Here is a 23,349-nt window from a genome sequence, read left to right on the forward strand (position 1 = left end):
AAGTCTGACCTCTATGTCATGTGAGGCACAAATTGTGTCTACATTAAGGGAATATAGGAGAGGGAAACCTATAATAGGACATATTAAAACTATAAATTGTATTACGTACTGATTAAAATACACCAAAATATCCCCCAGACAAAAGAAAAAAAAAACAAAAAAAAAAAGAACTGCTCCATAGAAAACGCTCCCATGTATAGGGACATGGAAAATATAACTCAGACCAATGAGTGAAAAAATAGATGTCAGGAGCTATGTATATGAGCAGATATCCCTTAAAACCATGCCAGAGGGTATGATATGTTAGCTGGTCACCGCTAGTCCTACATATCCCTCAAGTCAAGGCAGAGTAAATAATAGTCCTCAGATGAAATTGGGCAAGATGGGATCACAAATAAGTAAGCTGCTAACCATTAACCCTGGCTGTTCATTAATGCCTACATTTGCCAGTCCACTAAACCTCCTTCCAAGTAGTGGAGGGATAGTTATACCGCGCTACAAACACTCCCATATAATCCAAAATAAATGACTGAACAAAGCTAATGGTACATTACCTAATGCCACTGGCTATCTAGTACCAGGGCACATCATCAGAGGTACACAATGCTGAACGAGCTAGGACAAAGATGCACTAAGTCTCCAAGGTTTAAAGTTTCTATTTGGCAACAGAGTATCTCAGATGTGCTATCATTCCACCTCGCTCCCCATCGGCACTAGTTCTCAGCATAAGTTTGCATGCTTATGAGGAAGTGCGGTTTATGCACTACTGAGAGGGGATGTTTTTGGAGGACTGATGGTGTTTATGACTATTTGACCTATAATCCTGGGTAACTGTTGTCGTCCTAATTAATTAGGCTGAGTGCCAGGCGGTAAAGAATTCACACCACTCTATATGTTGGTATTCGTTCCTCTCTCAGCTAAGGAATGTGTGCAGACGAACTTTTTTTAAAAAACACGAGGGTTAAATAGTCGCAGAGAAAGGAAGTAATATAACAACAACATAAGTTTTTATACTCATTCCTGATTGGTATGGTACATCTCAATCAAACAGAAAAAGTTTAAGCAGTTCCATATATAGCCAGCTACTCCCGGTCCTGCATGGTAACCTTGAGGAGCTGTCTTGTGGCAGCAAGCCAAGCATTTGTTTTTCTTGCACCCTTCTTAACATCCCTATAACTATCAACCAGGGCTGACAAATATTATAGCCCATTTGGTCTGATTATCTGGTCAGGTTTATAGGGAGTTAACACTGGCTATGATCCATGTATGTTGCCAGCGTCACTAATCCTCATGATGGTGTTATAGTAACAACCAAATATGAGATTGTAAACCATATTTGAGATATACTGCAAGAAATAGGCGGTGAAGATACTGGGGTTGTGGGTGGATCCTCTAGTATTTATACTAGTGACCCCTATATTACCATAAATCTAACTACCATTGATTATGGTTTCATCAGAAAATATATGTTGTTGATATTCTTTAAATAATTATAATAAACAATTTTTTTTTCCCCCACTTGGAATTCAACCTGGCTGAATATAGAGTATCTGCAGTGCTCCTATTAACCCCTTCCCGACGGAACAGGAGCACTGCAGATCCCCTATATTCAGTAGACCGGGCACTTTCAGACACCGGGTTACCTAATGTGTATGTGTTTCACAGTAATTTTCTACTTTTATATGTATTCTAGGGAAAGGAGTGATTTAAAACTTTTCTTTTCTTTTTTTTTATAGCTTTTTTTTTTTCACTATTTTATGGGAGATTCTATACATTACTATTGCGGCTGGTCAAAGACCCCCCCCCCCCCCCCCCCCCCAAAAAAAAAAAAAAAAAAAAAAAAAATTTCTTGCTTGACTCAAGTATAAGCCAAGGGGGACTTTTTCAGCACAAAAACTGGGCTGAAAAACTCAGCTTATACTCGAGTATATACGGTAAGCTTTTAATGTGTGCATTTTTTGTTAGAAGTTCACTTGTCCTAATTTAGTATTAACATTTTTTTCACCGCCGCTCGCAATGTGGGCCTTAGCCTAAAAGAATCTTTTTATTTTGTAAAAAGTATGTTAAAAAACAAAATATATGTACTATGTGTGCAGAATGGTAACAATGGCAGCCTCTCAGTCATGAAGACCAAAAAATCACTATAATAGTCCAAATACATTTTAAAAAACTGGTAAAATGAAATAGATCTTATGCAATCAGATCTGTTATGGTTTGTAGAGTACTACCACAGGCCACCCATACAGATGCATGAGGCATTTTTATATCTCCCTATATTTAGATTTTTTTGCATGCTCTATCACGTGCCATATGGGCAGATATATTCTCCTTCAAGTGTAGAATAGCTCTATATATATTTAGCACTTGACAGAGCAAGTTACAGTGCCATTGGAGTTTGTTGGGCTCCATGGTACAGGCCACATGAGAATCATGTACGCTGGTGCTACCTATCACTACTATTCGTGTGGGGTTCTTATTATGGGAAGTTTTTGCTTGATGCAAACATAATTGTACCTGCATTCTTCACAGTTCCAGTTTGGATACAATTTTTGTTAGACTTTTTGTTAGTGATTTCTACACTGCTGCCATTTCTTGGATCACTCATGCTAAGATTTACCTTTGTTGTAAATGTTCTCCATTCAGGTATAATCCTTCTTGATGGAGTCCTAGAGCCATATAACCAAGTTAGAGATGCTTCAAAGGTTTTTTTTTTTTTTTAAATTTTCTCTGTAAATGCTTTGGTTATAATTAGCCTTATAGAAACTTTGCGGTGACTACTTTATTTTAATAGGAAGGTTTGGTAAGCTTTACGAGTACCGTATTTTTCGGACTATAAGCCGCACTTTTTTTCCCCCAAATTTGGGGGGAAAAGAAGGGTGCGTCTTATAGGCTGAATGTGGCGCCTGGCATCCGCTGTAATAGAGAGGCGGAAGCCGGCACGGGATAGATGCAGGTGCCGGGGCCTGAGACATCGCTGCGCTCCTCTGCCCTGCATGAAGCCAGCAGCGGGAGGAGTGATGCTATTCCGCTCCTCCATCCCCCCGCTGGCTTCATGCAGGGCAGAGGAGCGCAGCGATGTCTCAGGCCCCGGCGTCTATCCCTCCCCGGCATCCGCCTCTCTAGTACAGCGGATGCCGGGTCAATAGTCAGTATCGGCGGCCCCTTCTCCCCCGGGGCCGGTCCCCACCGGCCCCGTACCTGTAAAGTTGCAGGCCGGCTCCTGCGCGACGATATCGCAGGAGCCGACCTGTTCGGGTGACAGCCGGGAGCCTAATGAGGCTCCCGGGCCTGTCACTGCTATATATTAGTATTGCGGCTGGGTCTATGACCAGCCGTAATACTAATACACAGAATGTCCCATAGACGGCAATACAGTTGGGGGGGGGGGGGGGATAAAATAGTAAAAAAAAAAAAAAAAATAATAATAATAATAATAATAATAATAATAGTAAAAAAAATAGTAAAAAAAAAAAAAAAAAGCTTTAAAAATATGAAGTAAATAAAAGTTCTAAATCACCTCCTGTCCCTAGAATATATATATAAAAGTAGAAAATCATATATCATAAACTACCGGGTTTTTTTTCAATAAAAGGTGATCTAAGAAATAGACATTCCCCAAAATGGTATAACTAAAAAGTACTTCTGGCCCCGCAAAAAAAAACACTCTATGCATCCCCGTACAGCTGCAGGGTCACCTGTCAATGTGGCCTTGCAGCTGTTGCAAAACTACAACTCCCATATATTAAATATTTTACCAGTTTTTGCTTCAAAATTTTTTTTCCCTATTTTCCTCCTCTAAAACCTAGGTGCGTCTTATAGTCCAGTGCGTCTTATAGTCCGAAAAATACGGTATATTGACGCTTAGGCTAAATATGGCGGGTTGCGGTCTAGCATGCTTGTGTTCAATTGAATCTGGTCATTTGGGGGTACTTAGATTTTCTTAGGAACTCGTTGAGTCATCTTCTATAAATTATATGCATTGTTATTTAATCACTTTGGATCATTTTAATATGACATTACTTTATGATAAATTGTGTTTTGCTACTAAAAAGACATTCACTGTGATAAATATAGAATCTGCCCTTTTGTACTTGTTTATTACACATATTAGACGTTTACACCTTTATCTATTGAGATATTTCTTGCTGTTTGATATTTTTTCAAGTATACAGTATCTAGAGATATGAATATTTGCTATCTCTCTGCAGACTATTCCCACAACTTTCTTTAATCCTTGGCCAAAAATTCAATAATCAATGATTCATTAATAAAGCATTATGATATAATAGCTCGGTTACCGGGATTATCTGATTTCAATTTCTGGCATAAAACGTTGCATCAAGTTTTAGGATACTTTTTGTGACTAGGATGGAGCACAACTCTATCCTGATAAAAGATAGATTTTACATGTAAGTAACGAGATAACTAAGACTGAATCTGTGTGTGGCAGATTTTTTTGAAGCAGGATGTCAATTATACCTACCCTTTTGGGTCAACGTTGTGACTCAGTGGTTAGTACTACAGCTTTGCAGTGCTGGAGTCCTGGGTTTGAATCCCCCAGAAATGACATCTGCAAGGAGTTTGTATGTTCTCCCCATGTTTGTGTGGATTTCCTCCCATTCTACAAAGACATATTGATAAATACAAATAAATGTACATTGTGATCCCTATGTAGGGCTCAAAATCTACATTAAAAAAATTATACCTGGCCTTTTCTGTTTAGCTATAATAAGGGCAGAAAATCCGCAGAGGAAAACTCAATGCAATGAAAAACCCTGCAGAAAAAAAAAGCAATGCGTTTCCTTCACAGTGTTTTGCTTTGCGAGGCCTTAGCCTTACAGTACCAGTAATGTCAATGAGATCATGGATAATCCCCTCTTATTTTGGTTTTGGAAATCGCCTCATGTCTGCACCGCAGTTGTTATCGTAAAGTGGGCATGGGATTCGCTAGAATCCCATCCACCTTGCACTGACTGTAAAACGTTGCAATTTTTTCCACAGTGTTTCCACCAAGGGCAAATTGCAGAGTTTACATCACAGATGGCCCCAGCCCAACTGAGGAAATGCATGCGTTTTTTTTCTATAGATTTAAAAAGGGAAGAAAAACTGCAGAGAAAAACGCAACAAATGCATAATGAAAAATGTGTTTTTTGGTAGTGTTTTTTTAGCTGCATTCTGCAACATAGGGAGTGAGGGTAGTTTCACACAAGGATTTGTGGGCAGATTGTGTTCCCAAATTGGAGACAGATTTTGCCATTAATCTGCCACTTATTATTTTAAATGGGAGGCACAGATTGCAGCAGGACACTGAAAAACTCAGCAGATTCTGTGGCTTGAGACTTCCATCCATGGAAAGCCATGTTGGAATGCCGATGCCCTGTATCGGCATTGTTTTTCGGCTAGACCGTGACTGAATACGGCGGTAGAAAATGAAGAGGAATTTCTATTCATTTTTCTCCATGTGAACATACGCATAGCCTCAAGGTATTTTCCTTCAGATATGCCATACGTGTCTGATTATGCAATTCTCACCTCTGGGAGCCGCACAAGTCTCTAGAATAAGCCCCCAGCCTACATTGCTCACTGTTCTGTGCTGTTTCTGTATCTCCCGTTCACTTCTATTAGCTATGCTGTTATCTCAAAGCCCAAACATAGCTGAAAGGCTCAGGAGCTCATTTTAGATATAGATATTGGTCCCAGAGGTGGGATCCGATCTATCAGACATTTATGGCATATATCTGGCATCTGTTGATAATCCATAAATGTATTTCATGGGAAAACTGCTTTAACTTGAAACAATAAAGAGGACCTTTCATGGGTTTGGGGCACAGGCACTTCCATATACTGCTGGAAAGCCGACAGTGCGCTGACTTCAGCGCACTGTCGGCTTTCCCGATCTGTGCCCCAGGTAAAGAGCTAGCTGTCCCGGTACCGTAGCTCTTCACAGTCAGAAGGGCGTTCCTGTACAGTGTGAGCGGGGAGGAACGCCCCCTCCCTCTGTTCACAGTGCTCGTCCATAGACGAGTATTATCAGGAGGGGGGGCGTTCCTCCCTGGTCTCAGAGCACAGCGCTATTGGTGCTGCTTTTACAGAAGGACGGTCCTGACAGAGTGTCAGAAACACCCTTCTGACTGTAAAGCGTTACGGTACTGGGGCTGCTAGCTCATCACCCAGGGCACAGATTGGGAGAGCTGAGAGTGCACTGAATTCAGCGTACTGTCGGCTTCCCAGCAGTATATAGAACTGTTTGTGCCCCAAACCATGAAAGGTCCTCTTTAAATATATGACTAGACTACTGTGGTAATTGTCATAAAAGAACTGTATAACTGTACTCTTATCTTACAGTTAAAGTATACTGGGCAATTAGACACAATTCACATTCGATTATCATGATCTGGCCACGAGCACTGACAAGACTCCAATACTTCCTACAACTTCACTTATGACTCAATGTCAAGGTGCCTTATCAAATGACTAGCTTAAGGTCATATTTAAAGAAGCAATATGAAGAACTGGAAGACAAATAAAGAGGAAATTACGAAACCTATTCATTTCATCTAGATTTTACGAGGATTTACACTATATTTACATCATAGTATGATGACTCATGGCTGTACATGTTATGATAGATACATCTGGCATTTTCATGACCCCAAGATCAGTATTCACCTTCTCAAATTCAGGAAGATCAAAATGTGATATGACCCTCAAATTCTTCAAGATATTTCTGTATCTCAACAGCCTCAAGTTTCAATGTTGTTAATGGTGATCCACAGTAGATTATTTGCTTAACCCCTTAGAGACACAGCCCAAAAGTGACTTAAGGACCAGGCCTTTTTTTTTCAAAACTGACATGTGTCACTTTAAATGGCAATAGCTTTGAGACGCTTTAACTTACACAAGTGATTCTGAGATTGTTTTTTTGTGACATATTGTACTTCATGTCAGTAGAAAATTTTTGTCGATATTTTTTGCCTTTGATTATGAAAAAATAGGAAATTTGATGAAAATTTGGAAAAAAGTGCAGTTTTCAAACTTTGAAATTGCAAGCCTTTCAAATGGAAAGCCATACTACCCAAATTTTTTGATAAATATAATTAACCATGTCTCTGATTTATGTAGAAGTCAAATTTTAATCACCCTTTCATTTTTTTCAGATATTATAAGGCTTACAAGTCAAGCAGTGATTTTCCAAATTTTCAAGAAAATTTCCAAAACACATTTTTAAAGGGACCAGTTCAGTTTTGAAGGGAACTTGAGAGGCCTCTCTTGTAAAAACCCCCATAAGTCACCCCATTCTCAAAACTGCACTCCTGAAAGAATCCAAAACAGCAGTTAGAAAGTTTCTTAACCCTTTCAGCATTTCACAGCAATTAAAACAAAATGGAGGTCAAATTTACATTTTTCAATTTCTATCACTAATATATTCATTTAGCCCTAGAATTTACACATTTACTAAGGGTTAAAGGAGAAATTGCACCCCACATTTTGTTACGCAATTTCTCCCGAACACGGCAATACCCCATATGTGCTGGTACCCTAATGTACGGGCACACGGTCGCTCTCAGAACGGATGGAGCGCTAATTGGATTTTGTAGGCCAGATTTTGCTAAAATAGATTGCAGGCACCATGTTCCTTTTGCAGAGCCCCCAAGGTGCCAAAACAGTGGAAACCCCCAAAATGTGACCCCATTTTGGAAACTAGACCCCTCAAGGAATTTATCAAGGGGTATAGTGAGCACTTTGACCCTACAGGAGTGTAACAGAATTGGCCCAACAAAAGGAAAAGTGACATTTTTTTGCTATAAAATGTAGCTTTAACCCCAAATTATGCATTTCCACAAGGGGTTAAAAGAGAAAATGCACCCCACAAATTGTCAAGCATTTTCTCCCAACTACAGAAATGCCCCACATGTGGACGTAAAGTGATGTATGGTCACACAGTGGGATAGAACAATAGTTGGAGGGTTTTAGTTACCATGTCACATTTGTAGAGGCCTTGAAGTGCCAAAACAGTGGAAACCCCCAAAATGTGACCCCATTTTGGAAACTAGACCCCTTGACTTCAGTGACGTTAGTGTTAAATTACACCTCTTAAAAAATTTACCAAGAAGTATAGCAAACATTTGGATGCAGCTTGTATGGCAATAATTTATTATCCAGAAATTACTGCATAACCGGATGAAAGTAATTGTGTGCAGAGTACGTGATGGTATAAGGAGGCGTTATTCCATGGAAAATAAATTCTAAAATTAATATTCCATGGAAGTGTGGTACAATCTAAAGCACTCCTTCATGCACAAGCCAGGTTTATCAGGGCAGGTGTCACACTGATAAATGGTGTCTCTCCTTATTCCTCTTTTGTAACACACTCTGCATCTTTTCTGAGTTTTCCCTTTTTTAGCAGTTTGGGGGACTTCACCGGGAAAATGTTGCCCTGGTACAATACGGGAACCATGAGTTTCAGAAGTACTGGGGCCTGGCACTTCTAGGTCCCCAAATATCAGGGACTTGATAATTGCTTCCTGAAACTCAAGGAAAGTTCCTGTGTGGCCTGCACATCGTGATAGCACGTAAGAGTTATACAATGCCATCTGAACCATGTGCACGACCAGCTTTTTGTACCACACTCTTGTTTTTCGCATGGCACTGTAGGGCTTTAGGACTTGATCAGATAGATCAACCCCTCCCATGTACCTATTGTATGCCAGGATGCAGTCTGGCTTGGAGACAGTGGTACTGGTGCCATGCAGAGGGACAGAGGTGCTGCCGCTGCCATTAGCTGTGGTCAGTACAAGGACATCCCTCTTGTCCCTATACTTGACCAGCAGCATATTCTCATTGCAGACGGCACTACTCTCACCCTTTCTGAGGCGCTGCTCAATATGTGCCCTAGGGAGGCCTCTTTGATTTCTGCGCACAGTCCCACAAGCTGCAGTTCCTCTAGAACTCAGGGACCTAAAGAGTGGGATGCTGGTGTAAAAGTTATCTACATAGAGGTGATAACCCTTGTCCAGCAGTGGGTGCATCAAATCCCACACAATTTTCCCACTAACTCCTAGGATTGGGGGGCAGTCTGGGGGCTCAATCCTTGTGTCCCTTCCTTCATACACCCTAAATTTATAAGTGTATCCTGAACTGCTCTCACATAGCTTATACATTTTAATGCCATACCGTGCCCGCTTACTGGGCAAGTATTGGCGGAATTTTAGCCTCCCTTTGAAACTGATCAGAGACTCATCAATTGCAATGTTCTGATCAGGGATGTAGGACTCTGCAAATTTGGAACTAAAGTGGTCAATGACTGGCCTAACTTTGTATAAGCGGTCAAAATTTGGGGCATCTTGGGGCGGGCACTGGGAATTATCATTATAATGAATGAACTTTAGGATACTTTCAAACCGCTTCCTGGACATAGCCATTCGATAAATTGGAGTGTTGTGCAAGACGTCTGTACTCCAATACTGACGAATTTTAGGTTTTTTCACTATGCCCATATGCAGAATAAGACCCCAGAAAATCTTCATTTCTGCTGCATTTACTGGGGTCCAGTTCTGTGGCCTGGCATAGGAAGAGGTGGCATTTTGTTCCAAAAATTGTTCAGCGTACAAATTCGTTTGGGCCACCATAAGATCTACAAACTCATCAGAGAAAAAGATTTTGAAAAAGTCATTTTCTCTGAAGCCCTCAGTCTCAATTTGTATTCCTGACCGGGCAACAAAGTCAGGAAGCTGAGGCTCATAATTTTCTGGGGGTGGGGTCCACATGGGCTCTACAGGTGGGGCAACTAACTCAGCAATTGTTCTGGGGCGCCTCCTTTGGGGTTGCTCATCACTGGAGGAGGAGGAGGAGGAAGAAGAGGAAAAATAAAGGAATGGGGCATTTTCCTCTTCTCCCTCGCTGGCGGTATCAGTGTCAGAGGCCAGTATGGCGTACGCCTCTTCTACTGAAAACCTTCTTTGGGATGATTGGGACATTTTTGTGTGTGTGTGGTGTTTTACTTGAGTATATAAAACTTTATTTCTTGAAACTTTATTTCTTGAAACTTTATTTCTTTGAAACTTTATTTCTTTGAAACTTTTTCAGTGTGGGGTGTGTGTTGTGCTTTAACACGTGTATTTTATGTAAAAAAAAACAAAAAAAAAACCTTCCCTTCTATCAAAAATGGAGCTATATATAGAGTGGAAAAAAACTGAGCCAAAAATCACAAATGTGACCAATAACGTATATTTTATTACTGGTCAATTTGCGGTGGCGAGTTTTACAAAAAAAAAAGCTTGTGCACAAACAAAATTCTCTTTTCTACCTACTAGAAAAAAAAACTGAGCCAAAAATCACAAATGTGACCAATAACGTATATTTTATTACTGGTCAGTTTGCGGTGGCGAGTTTTACAAAAAAAAAAGCTTGTGCACAAACAAAATTCTCTTTTCTACCTACTAGAAAAAAAAACTGCCCCCAAAATCACAAATGTGACCAGTAACGTATATTTTATTACTGGTCAATTTGCGGTGGCGAGTTTTACAAAAAAAAAAGCTTGTGCACAAACAAAATTCTCTTTTCTACCTACTAGAAAAAAAAACTGAGCCAAAAATCACAAATGTGACCAATAACGTATATTTTATTACTGGTCAATTTGCGGTGGCGAGTTTTACAAAAAAAAAAAGCTTGTGCACAAACAAAATTCTCTTTTCTACCTACTAGAAAAAAAAACTGATCCAAAAATCACAAATGTGACCAATAACGTATATTTTATTACTGGTCAATTTGCGGTGGTGAGTTTTACAAAAAAAAAAGCTTGTGCACAAACAAAATTCTCTTTTCTACCTACTAGAAAAAAAACTGAGCCAAAAATCACAAATGTGACCAATAACGTATATTTTATTACTGGTCAATTTGCGGTGGCGAGTTTTACAAAAAAAAAAGCTTGTGCACAAACAAAATTCTCTTTTCTACCTACTAGAAAAAAAAACTGAGCCAAAAATCACAAATGTGACCAATAACGTATATTTTATTACTGGTCAATTTGCGGTGGCGAGTTTTACAAAAAAAAAAAGCTTGTGCACAAACAAAAAAAAAGAAAAGGAAAAAAAAATGCAAAAATGCAAAAAAACCTAACAAAAAAAAAAAAAAAAAATTTGGAGAAATGCCAAAAAGGGCTTTCTCAAAAAGGGGAGGGAGGTGAGTCTCTTTTCTGCACAGAATGCAGAGTTTAGGACCCAGAAGCTGGAGGAGCCAGACAGTCTCAGATGCCTCGGTCAGGAAAGGGTGGAGAGGAGATGGGAGGGGGGACGGGAGATGGCAGAGGGGAGAGATGGGCAGTAGAGGGCTGGCTGGGAGAGGACCTAGGACGTCTGGCAGAATCTGATCGAGGTATGACGCAGCGGTAACGCAGCAATCTCACGCACAGGGCTCACAGGGCAGCACGGGTTCTGCTCTGCTCGCAATTCCCAGAGGGAGTGATGTAAGCAGAGCAGTGCCCGAAGTTTACACTGCCCTGCACGCCATTGATTGGTCAATCTGCCATGATGCTGTATGGTTGTGCGCAGGAGGCCTTATGATCTCCGGCTTCTTTCTTGCTAGTAGTACATGGGGCAGGTTTACCGTCAGTACGGATGGTGTGTTTCCTGCATAGCATGTACTTATGCTATATATAGGAAGTGGCTGGTGGGTGAGGTCACTTATAGCACGTAGAGCAGTTATGTCATATTATAAAAGGTGAGATTCTTAGCTTTCTTATGTCACCAGGGCTGTACTTTTAGCTGTGACAAAACCAGAGATATCACCAATTTAAGACACAGTAAGGTATGGTCACTGTATATGCAGTTGTATATGCTCAGACAGCTCACGCTCATACTCAGCTACTGAATGTATAGCTATTGAATGTAATGGAGAACCCTATACGGCACAATGATACAAGCAACAGAAACAACAGGTACAAAAAAAACAAAAACAATTTATTTCCAGCTTACACAAAGTAATACAGAGTACTAGTTTTCAACTAAACACATAACAATAATGAATAATATAAAAAGACAAATATATTCCATACTTGGATATAAAAATATAATTTGGCAAGTAAATACAAGCATATACATTATGTATGGACACACATTGATTAGGTAGTAAGAATAAAGACATGATAAATATTACATTATTACATACTGTAAATCATTGCAAATTTAGGATTGCAGGGTATGACTTATGTATGTCAATAGTAGAAAGTGGATAACCCTTTTAACTATCAATACTAAAGCTGACCATATATTTTATAATAGTAATGGCCAAATCCACCGAAAAGCCAACTACTTGATGTGTATAGGGGTGTATCGACTTTCCTTTGATGGAAGGCAAAAACAATTTCAACATACACGATCCCTTGCTCTCAGAGAAGCTGTGCCACCACTGGAGTCAAAAAACGGGATATCTGAGAAATGTGCACAGCCCTGCAGATTATGACTGGAGCACTGTTAAAGAGAGAGGAACCAATGCCAAAAGAATGCTGTAAAATGACATAAAAAAACAGAGAAAATGCAAGATCTGGCTGCACCATGTCAACAAAAGGTAAACTCAGAAATGTGACCGCACGAAAAGTCCTCAATAACAGTTCAGTTCATATATCGAATACATTTACAGTTTTATTATACAGAAACTTTCTGCACATAGACTAGTGCGGGTTTGTTAGTGCGGTTTCGCACAGTGTTTTGGGGAAATATACTATTGCTGTTTTTAAGCCAATGCCAGACGTGGGTCCAGCAGAAATATATCTACTTCCTTTATAGTTCTGATTCCTTCTCCCTTTGGCTCAAAAAATGTATAGAACTGGTACAAAACTTGCTTTGATTTCCAAGGAGTGTCCAAACAATAATGATATGTTTGGGTACATGACAATGTTGTACTGATATAAATACATATTCTAATTATAAACATTATCAATTATCTTCACATAACTACTAGACAATAAATCATCTGAATTTTGTGTTTGTATGTGTTAAAGTGCATTCCAGTTAGGGGGTTTTCACACTAGCGTCTGCTATCTGCCCAGAGGTTTCCGTCCTAAACCCCTAATCCTGCATGTCCAACTTTGTGTCCGTGCAAAAAAACGGTTTCCCCGCAGAGAGGCTGCATACGGACACTTCAAATGAATGGGTTATAAAACTGACCGCCGGGAAGCCGTCCTCTATCCAGTTTATTCAGGGATTAGGACAGAAACCCCTGGGCGGACAGCAGACGCTAGTGCGATCGCCCCCTTAATATGTTTTATTCAGCTTTACAGTTTAGGGTTCTAATGTGTGGGGGGGTTCAGTTATCCATTACATTATTAATGTTTGATGTCAACTGGGGAAATGAAAGGAAAGAACAAATGCTGCCTCTGTTCTGCCAGTTCTGTGAGCATGCCGGGCTCATCAGACAATGCCTAGACAAACAGAAATTATGAAAACAGCTTTGCAAGAGTTTCGTTTGGGTCATGTTCAGACAAAGAATCCAAATTCCAAATAAATCAATGGAATATGTAACTGTGGAACAGTCAGATGCATTCCTTTAAATATATATTATGCCACTGATCTTCTGACCTGAAAAGATACACTGACTGGTGCAGATATTAGAGTTAGTCATGTTCCCTACCTGCACAAGACTTAGCCCCAACACCCACAGGTCATTGTAAAAGAGCATTATACTAAAAAGTTACATACAATTAGACCGCCCAATAGATGCACCATTACCTTGAAAAAGCTGGCTTTAGAAATATGCAAATGAGGCTAAAATGCAATGAGGGAGTGCCAGTACCTTCAGGGTCCATTCACACGGAGGAAAATGGTGCTTTATTTACTGCTGAATTTTTCACGCTGAAAATAAAGCCTCCCTTTGACTTCAATGGGTGCTGCGCTAAATAAAGCCCCATTTCCCTCCATGTGAACGGACCCTCAAGGGCCTGGTCTCCAAGTCTAAATCAATGCACCTGTATACCCAGATCACTCCGCACAGAGAACTAAATGATCCTGAGTCTTTCTTTTTCTCCTTAGTTGCTATGACTCCTAGTATCTTTTCTACTATGAGCTTGTATGCGTTCCTTCTTGTAATATATTACTGTATTATAATGCTGCTGTAACACACTGAATTTCCCCATGGTGGGGCTACTAAAGGATTATCTTATCGTACTCACAGCTTCTTCCTATCCTACAGCTAGAATGCTGTTAAATTTCTGTTCATGCGCCAGGCACTTCTTAGTCAGAGCCCTTGGTGGCTCTGGCATGAACCCATTTCATTTGACCCTCAATTGCATAGTTCTAACTTCTTTTTCAAGGAAATGGTGCATTGGTGCATCACTATGCCCCCTGCAATGTACTGTGACTGGTTTGATGTGAAGTTTGCCTGTGACAGACTCCCTTTAATACCTTAGCGCACCTTGCTGTTCTAGACTTTATTGGAAAATGTCATCCTGATGACTCCTATACAGTAGGCCGGCAAAGTATATACAGTATTCTAAATACTACTGGCCATATAACTATATGTACTGCATACGGCATCTAGAATTGAAGGAATCTTTTCATAACCAGAATTGTAGATAGGTTTAACATTTGTCATTTTGAGTTCCTGCAATATACTGAAAAATCTATAATAAACTAGTACTGCTGTCTGGGATATCTTAGGCCCCACATTAATAAGAACATTTATTTTGCCAGATGAAAAAGGGGTATTTGATACCACCATTTACTAGGCAGATAGGAGTACCGATAAATAGGAAGGGGCTGGGTATTCCTTTTACCAGTACTTCTGGCTTCCATATATTACCATTTCTCTAAAACTGCACATTGGTGATGACCAGGGGTCCAATGTGTCTGACTCAGTAATGCCGGACTACATCATTACACATACAACGTGGATGTAAAAGGGTGGATTTTGCAAAATACTGTGTATACATTGCAAAGGATGAAATCCACTCTGTGACAATTCTGCACATAAAAGGGCATGTGTCTAAGAACACATACTATGAAACATACAGAACATCACTTCCTATTGTCCTTTATCACTTCATTGTCCTTTATCACTCCCTGTTAAGATGGCACGGGAACTTTTCTCCTTGTATTCGCTGGATTCCTCTGAAAAGATTTTGGTTGATACTGTGAACCTTTGCAAAGAAAAAAGGAAGGAAAGCACATTAATAAATTGGTTAATAAAATGTTATCAGACCTACTATTAATTTAATACATGCAATATACCAGTGTGTCTGGGGACAAATAGGCATTGGCTCATTATGTATCAATACCTGGTATCTGTCCAGAGTGTGGATCAGTGGACCTCACACTCATTGAGGTTATTAATCCCCTCTTTGTTCTTATGTTATACATTTTTTAATGAGTATTATTCCATTTAATTGGTATTCTCCTAAAGTGCACCAATCTATAGGTAAGACAAGAACTTAGACATAGTCATAGGGCTAGACCAGGGTTCCATAATAAGTTCCACATTTTAAATGGGTCCTATATGCTTATTTTGTTTGACAAGAACTTTCAATGGAGTTTCCCATCTTAGACATTTATGGTATATCCACTGGTATTGTTATAAATGTGTGATCCATGGTGTGATGGAAATGTGATGATACAGGAAAATGGCCGATGGACATGCACAGTCGGTGCTTTTGGACAAAGACAAGAGGAGTGCGAGAGAAGAAGGCGGTGAAGAAGACAGAGGCCGTTGCTGAAGAGTTTTGAAGCAGCATTGGGGACAGCCCCAGTTCTGTCATCTGCCAAGACAACAAATTAACTTGTCCAAGTCCTGCTGCTACCTTATTGATGATAAACTGTAGAAACTGGCCACATAAGGTTATCCCCAAATAACCCTACTTATTAATGAAATAAAGGTTATCATTAAACAGAGCTCTTATCACATCTTTTGGAAGGACCGGTACAGAGTCCATGCTAATGATAACAGTGAAAAATATCATTAAGGCAAAATACATCTATCTCTGATTACTGTAAAGCTCCAGACAACCACCCATTGGGGGAATTTACTAATCTTTGCACCCCAGTTTTATGGAGCAAAAATGGCGCAAAAATGTATCACTTTGCCCATTTCACACCCTTCTTGCCACATTAGAGAAATATGAGCAAAGCAGGTAGGGGATAGTGGCGGGTTGGAATGGGAACACCTTGGTCTGACCTATTTACTATAGCTGATGGCAGTACGCTGGAAAAATTACTACTTTAGGTTAAGGCCCCACGTAGCGGGCCGCAGCAAAACAAGCGCTGTGGGAAAAACCACTGTGGAAACTCATTGTTGGTTTTTCCCCCCCAACGCTTTCATTGATACCTTTGGGAAACTGCCAGCATTTTCGTAGGTATAACTGACATGCTGCGATTTCCAAAACCGCAACAGTTTAGCAAACCGTAGCATTTCCGCTGCGTGTATTTATCTGCAATGTGTGGATGGGATCCAGTTTGCAAGGACTCTAAAACACCACGTTTTTTTGCCGCAGCGTTTCTGTTAAACTACAATGTTTACGCCACACAGAACCCCGGCCTAACAGAGTTTAGCACTGTCTGCAAATATTGTATTTCTATTCTCTAAATCCTCTACCATAGGGGTGGGTAATTCATTTTCCCATGGGGCCGCATAAGAAATGAAAACTATTCTAGAGGGCCGCACCATGGCAAATTTAGCTTCACCCACTTCTACGTTGACTCCGCCCATCCCCAATCATCTTTCCATGTGCCCCCACAAAGTATAATCCTCCTAAAGTCACCCGTACATTATATGTCCCCTCATTATAATGTTCCCTTCCAACTGCCCCACAGTATTACGTCCCTCTCCTGGTACCCCAGTATAAACTGGGGGGAAACTGGAGGGGACAGAAAACTGGAGCAGCTGGAGGGGAACATTAACAGTGGGGGTAGTTGGAGGGGGGCAATAAATTAATGGTAGCTGGAGGGTGACATTAAGCTGGGGACAACATGAGGCAGACAGGTCCCCCTACAGCTACTCCCACGGTTTAATGCTCTCTCCAGTTGTCCCCAGTTTAATGTCCCCCCCGTTTAAATGCCCCCCTTCATCTACCCCTTGTTTCATGTCCTCCACTCCATCTGCCCCTAGTTTTGTGACCCCCTCCATCTGCCCCCAGTTTCATGTCCCACCTCCATCTCTCCCCCAGTTTCATGTCCCCCCTCCATCTCTCCCCCAATTTCATGTCCCCCCTCCATCTCTCCCCCAGTTTCATGTCCCCCCTCCATCTCTCCCCCAGTTTCATGTCCCACGTTCCATCTGCCCCCAGTTTCATGTCCCCCCTCCATCTCTCCCCCAGTTTCATGTCCCCCGTTCCATCTGCCCCCAGTTTCATGTCCCCCCTCCATCTGCCCACAGTTTCATGTCCCCCTCCTCCATCTGCCCCCAGTTTCATGCCCCCCCCTCCATCTCTGCCTCAGTATAACATTCCCCTTCCATCTCTGCCCCTAGGTTACTGAGACACACACACTCTCCACCCTGCACCTCACATTCCCCTCCCCTCTCAGTACCTTAGGACACACACCACACATGTCTCCATCTTCTTGCACTGTCCTGCCGGCACTAAGACACGCCTCCCTATTAACGTGATGTCTGACGTCACACACAGATCCTGCCAGTACAGCAGTACAAGCTTTCCCCAGTCACTCCCTGCTGTTATCGCAGTTATAAGAGCAGGGGGGTGATCGGGAGAAAAGTTTCTTAGGGAGCTGTGTGGGACCAGAGTATAAAAGCAGGACACTTGGGAGCTATGCTTTTATACCACAAGCTATGCGGGCCGGACAGAATCAGTCAGAGGGCCGGATATGGCCTGCGGGCCGGACATTGCTAAGGTCTTCTCTACCAGATCGTTAATAAAATATTAAAAAGAACATAGTACAATAGCCTACCTCAACCTACAGACTGATGGATGTTGTATATACTGTATGCTTTATCACATTAGGAAGCTATATAGCTCATGGCATTTACCCTGCGGAGTGGCAGAATCCTCCTCAATATTTAATCAAGAAGCCTAAAGTGCACCAACCTATAGGAAAGAAAAGGACTTAGACAACATGCTGGAGGGCCAATCCATGCCCCTTCCTGAAGCTAATAACATACCTCATACAGCTGCAAATTGTGTCTCTTTAAAGCTAAGGGAGGGCCCACGTTATGGAAACACAGCTTTTTTTTTGTTGCAGATTTTGTTGTGTTTTTCTATTTTGAGCATCAAAATCCTGCTCAAAAAAACGCCTCTGATTGAAATCCATGGGATAAGGTCATTTCCTTTTTCCGTGAGCGTTTTTTCCACTCACGGAAAAAACAAGCGATGTGTCCTTTCTTCAGGCAGATTCCGCGGCTGAATCAGCTGCAGACATCTGCCTCACCTCATCTCCCTCCCGACTAGGCCCAAATGAATGGGCCTGATTGGGAGCAGAATGCCGCGACTGGATGCCGATGCACTACACTGGCATCCAGACGCGGCTCGCCGTTTTTTGGTCCGGAATCTGAGGAGGCCTCCGCGTCAAATTCTGGACCAAAAAAAACATGTCTGAACCCAGCCTAAAGGTATGAGGCTGGTTGGGACCGGCCCTGTGTGTAATTTAGTCTCACTATAAATACACCTGTTCTGTGAAGGTCTAAGTGGTTTGTTAAAGAACATTAGTGAACAAACAGCATCACGAAGACCTAGGAACTCACCAACAGGAAGTTTAAAGCAGGGTTAGGTTATACAAACATATCCCAAGCTTTGAACATCCCAAGGAGCTCTGGTCAATCCATCATGTAAAAATGGAAAAAGTATCCTACAAGCTGCAAACCTACCAAGTCATGGCTGTCCACATAAGCTGACAGATCAAGCAAAGAGAGCACTGGACATAGAAGCAGCAAAGAGGCCTATGGTCACTCTGGAAGAGTTGCAGAAATCCACAGCTCAGAAGCGAGAATCTGTCCACAGGACAACTATAAGTTGTGCACTACACAAATCTGGTCTTTATTGAAGGGTGGAAAGAAGAAAACCATTGTTGAAAGAAAGACATAAGAAGTGCCATTTGCCGTTTGCCACAAGACACATAGGGGAAAAATAACACTACTCATCACCCTGAGCCCACCATCCCCACGTGACACATGGTGGTGGCAGTATCATGCTGGGACAGGGAAGCTGGTCAAATTTGATGGGAAGATGGATGGAGCCAAATACAGGACAATCCTGGAAGAAAACCTGGTGAAGGCTACAAAAGACGTGATACTGGGAAGGAGATTTACCTTCCAGCAAGATAATGACCCTAAACATACAGCCAGCGATGGTTTAGATCAAAGAATATTCATGTGTTAGAATGGCCCAGTCAAAGTACAGACCTAAATCCCTTTGAGCATCTGTGGCAAGACATGAAAACTTCTGTTCACAGATGTTCTCCTTCCAATGTGGCTGAGCTTGAGTTATTTTGAGAAGAAAAATGAGCAAAAGCCTCAGTGTCTAGATGAGCAAAGCTGGTAGAGACATACCCCAAAAGACTTGTAGCTGTAACTGCAGCGAAAGGTGTGTCTACAAAATATTGATATAGGGGGCTGAAGACATTTGCACATCACTTTTCAGATTTTTATTTGAGTACAATCTTGAAAACCATGTATCATCTTCTTTCCACCTCACAATTATCTGCTACTTTGTGTTGGTTATCACTTAGAATCTCAATACAATACATTTAAGTTTGTGGTGGAAAGGTGAGAAAATGTGAAAAGTTCAAGGGGTATGAATACTTTTGCAAGGCACTGTACATGAGGATTGCATCTTCGGGACATTTGTCTCCAGAATGGGGTTTCCATAACCCCTACCTTTCCTTGTGAGGCATTCACATTAGGTAGAGAGGTGGCCGAAAATGTGTGCTGCTCTCTTCATCTACTTTTATGAAAGTCACACAAACAGCCAACAACACCTAAGCCATAACTTCTGTAGAAGTGAATGGAGAATTCCAAGTATAAGGCATGTCCACAGCTTACAACCTTAAGAGAGGAGTAAAGTGGGGATCAATTTGGATAATCTGCCTCGGCACCAAAATAATTTGTTCTAAGCCTGCTGCTAATAGCTAATTCACTGTAGAAAATGGATACAGTAGGTTATCCTGACATAACTCTACTCATTAATGAAGTAGAAGTGAAGGTTCAATTACGTAGTAGATTATCCTATCATTAAAACAGAGTTCTTATCACATAGAGCACAAGGTCACGTCAGTACTGAGTTCATGTTAAGGATAACAGTGAGGCTGCGTTCACACGTAGTAAAGTGGAGCGTGATCTGGCACGTATATGGCGTGTCAGAGTTTGTGCGCTCAAAAAGATCCCATTGATTTCAATGGGAGTTACGAGTGTATACGCCGCGTAATTTTGCGGCCACAAAATTACGCGGCGTATATGCTCGTAACTCCCATTGAAATCATTGGGATCTTTTTGCGCGTGCAAACTCTGACACGCCGTATACATGCCAGATTGCACTCCACTTTACTACGTGTGAACGCAGCCTGAGGAATATTATTAAAGCACCAGATAACCTCCTATTGGGGGGAACTTATCAATCTTTGCACCTCCGTTTTTTATACAAAATTATGCAGTTTTGGCGCATGGCTGTTTGCAGCAAAAATGTGTCACTTTGTCCATTTTATGACCTGCTTGCCACATTAGAGAAAAGTGGGCAGAGCAGGCAGGGAATAATGGTGGGTTGGGATGAGAATGCCCTGGTCTGTCTATTTAGTATAGCTCATGCCAGAAAACTGTGTAAGTTAGCCTAAAATCTATGCAAGTCCCTAACTAGGATAGATTTCAAATCGGGTGCACAGGACCTCCTATAGAGCACCAGGATACTTCAGAGACCAAAGCTTAATGATTCTGGTTTATCTGCCACCAGCATTAAAATATTAAGGCTTTGACTACATGGAGATTCTCATCACAGTACCAAAGAATGCAATGTCTTCTCCAAGTGACTCCTTCATTAATGTAAGGAAGTGAAGTAGCATTGCGACCCTGAGGGGGAGCACTACTCGATTCTTTACTCCTAGAAATTAAAGTTGCAGTGCCCTGAATGAAATCCCTTTCACTTACATTAGTGAAATGGCGATCTTTGGTCATAGCAACCACAGTGACTGTGTAGTCCCAGCCTAAGACGTGTGCACAATTTGGTAGTCTTAATAAAATCACTACATTGTGTCCATTATCATTTTACATATGACATGCCCCTCTTGAAATTGTACAACTGCCAAACCATGACTTCTGTGAAAATGAATGGAGATTGCCACATATACAGCATGTCCGCAGCTTACAGTCTTAAAGGGGTTGTCCAGGCAAAAATGGACAACCCTTTTAACTTTTAAATCTGCCGGGTAATGAAAAAAAATTTAAAAAAAATGATACCTGTCCCCTATGCTCTCGTGCCTCCCACTTCTTCTGCTTAAGCAGAAGAGCCAGAATATGCCAGGAAGACCCCGGAGCAACAGGGACAGGTGAATCTGATTATTTTTTTCAATGCCAGTGGATTTAAAAGTTAAAAGGATTGCCCATTTTCTACCTGGACAACCCATTTACAGAGTAAGAGGGGGGGGGGGCAATTTGCGTATTCTGCCTGTGCACCAAAATACCTTGTCTCAGACCGGCTGCTAGCTTGTAGTTGATTAACTGTGTAGAGACTGGATAGATTAGGTTATCCTCAAATAACCCTCCTCTACAGAGCTCTTACCACATCTCCATGTGTAAGTGCAGAGTCCATGCTGATGGCAACAATCTGAAATATCATTAAAGGCAAAATATCTCTATCTCTGAATACTGTAAAGCACCAGATAACCACCCAAATGTGAAGAACTTACTGATCTATGTACCCCCGTGTTTTGGTGCAAAATGACATATTTTTTGCCCCAGCTGTCTGCAGCAAATATCTGCCACTTTATCTGTTTTACGACATGCTTGCCACATTGGAGAAAAATGGGCACAGCAGGTTGGCGATAATGGCGGATGCATGGGAATGCCGTGACCTATCTATTTACTATAGCTCATGCCAGAAAACTGGAGTAAATTATACCTGAAATATTGAGAACTACACTGCGACTTTAGCTGCTACTCTCATCACCCTGCCAAACAATACAGTCTTGCTCTGAGACTTGCTCTCACTAATGTAAGTGAATGAAGTTGCACTCCAAGGTGTAAAAAGTTTCAGAGTGACATGGCGATTTTTGGTCGCGGTGGCTAAAATTGTGTAGCCTAATGTGTCAGACTTAATAAAACCCTCCCTTTGCGTCCATTATCATTGGACATATGACATGTGAGGGCTACTGGGAAACATTCACTTGAAAGAATTATTGCCAACCTGAATGATATTTGGTACTGACAACCTGCTTTGTGATCTGTATTGTTACATATGTACAGTAGATATAAGTCCAACAATTAACACTCAGCCTAGGACCATATCAGTAACACTTGGCTCCTAGTTCAGGATTTTATAACATGCACTTTGTTTCACCTAGATGTAATCATACGGTTCATATAGATTGTATTCTTTGCTGCCACCTACTGTGCTTTTTTTGTATGGCAGCCCACAGTTAATTAATTCTGTACATACCTTCACTTCCTTATTCAAGAGTAAGGGCTAGTTCATACGGGGCCAAAGGGGCGGATTTTGACAGCGGAATCCACGTCATAATCCGCCCTTTTACAATGGTGGTCTATGGAGACCACTAGCGAGCTGCCCTTTCTTCAGGCGGATTCCGCGGCTCGCTGAGCTGCGGCTTCCGCCTGGCAGCCGCAACTTCCGGCGTCGGCCCATTCATTTGAGCCAACTCCGGGGTGGGGGAAGCCGCGAACACGACATCGTGGCAGGCGGGTTTTGACCATATTTTGACTTGGCTCCCCGAGTCAAAATATGGTCAAAATCCGCCCCCTGTGTGAACAAGCCATTACGGTTTTCTGTTTACAGACGTTATTAGTCTCCATTTTCTCTGGAAAGACACGCTTGGACTGAGCTGTAGAAGGTATCAGTTTTCGACCACTTACACACATAATTAGTTGCTCACACTTGTTGTACCATCCTGCTTGTTACACCTGTATTCCTGGAGAAATGCTGCATTACCATCACATGCTGTATGTCCAGCCTTCCAAATAAACAAGTCTGAACTTCACAATCCCCGATGTGCATCATCTCTCCGGACGCTGAGCGACATGGTCCTGTCTGCCCTGCATTGAGGAAATGAAGGTAGGACCTCTCCCAGCCCCTACCCACTTACCACAGCTTAATTCGCCTCATGTGGGGACAGAACACTTTACAACGTGGACTTTATACCAGCACACTACTACTGTACTATGTAATTTTACAGAAAAATATTTAGTTTGGTTATC

The 23,349-nt window shown here is 41.5% G+C and overlaps 1 protein-coding gene across 2 annotated transcripts in view; it reads right to left on the reverse strand.

Moving 5' to 3' along the window:
* Window positions 1-15,004: 15,004 nt before the first annotated feature.
* Window positions 15,005-23,349, reverse strand: part of FAM149A (family with sequence similarity 149 member A) — a 57,287-nt gene continuing 48,942 nt past the window's right edge. For both annotated transcript variants that reach the window (XM_075259008.1, XM_075259016.1), the window contains exon 14: window positions 15,005-15,130. In XM_075259008.1, the coding sequence (XP_075115109.1) occupies window positions 15,057-15,130 (74 nt within the window). In that variant the 3' untranslated portion in view covers window positions 15,005-15,056. The remainder of the gene's footprint in view (window positions 15,131-23,349) is intronic.

This window comes from Leptodactylus fuscus, chromosome 1, assembly GCF_031893055.1.
Source record: "Leptodactylus fuscus isolate aLepFus1 chromosome 1, aLepFus1.hap2, whole genome shotgun sequence".
NCBI lineage: Eukaryota > Metazoa > Chordata > Amphibia > Anura > Leptodactylidae > Leptodactylus > Leptodactylus fuscus.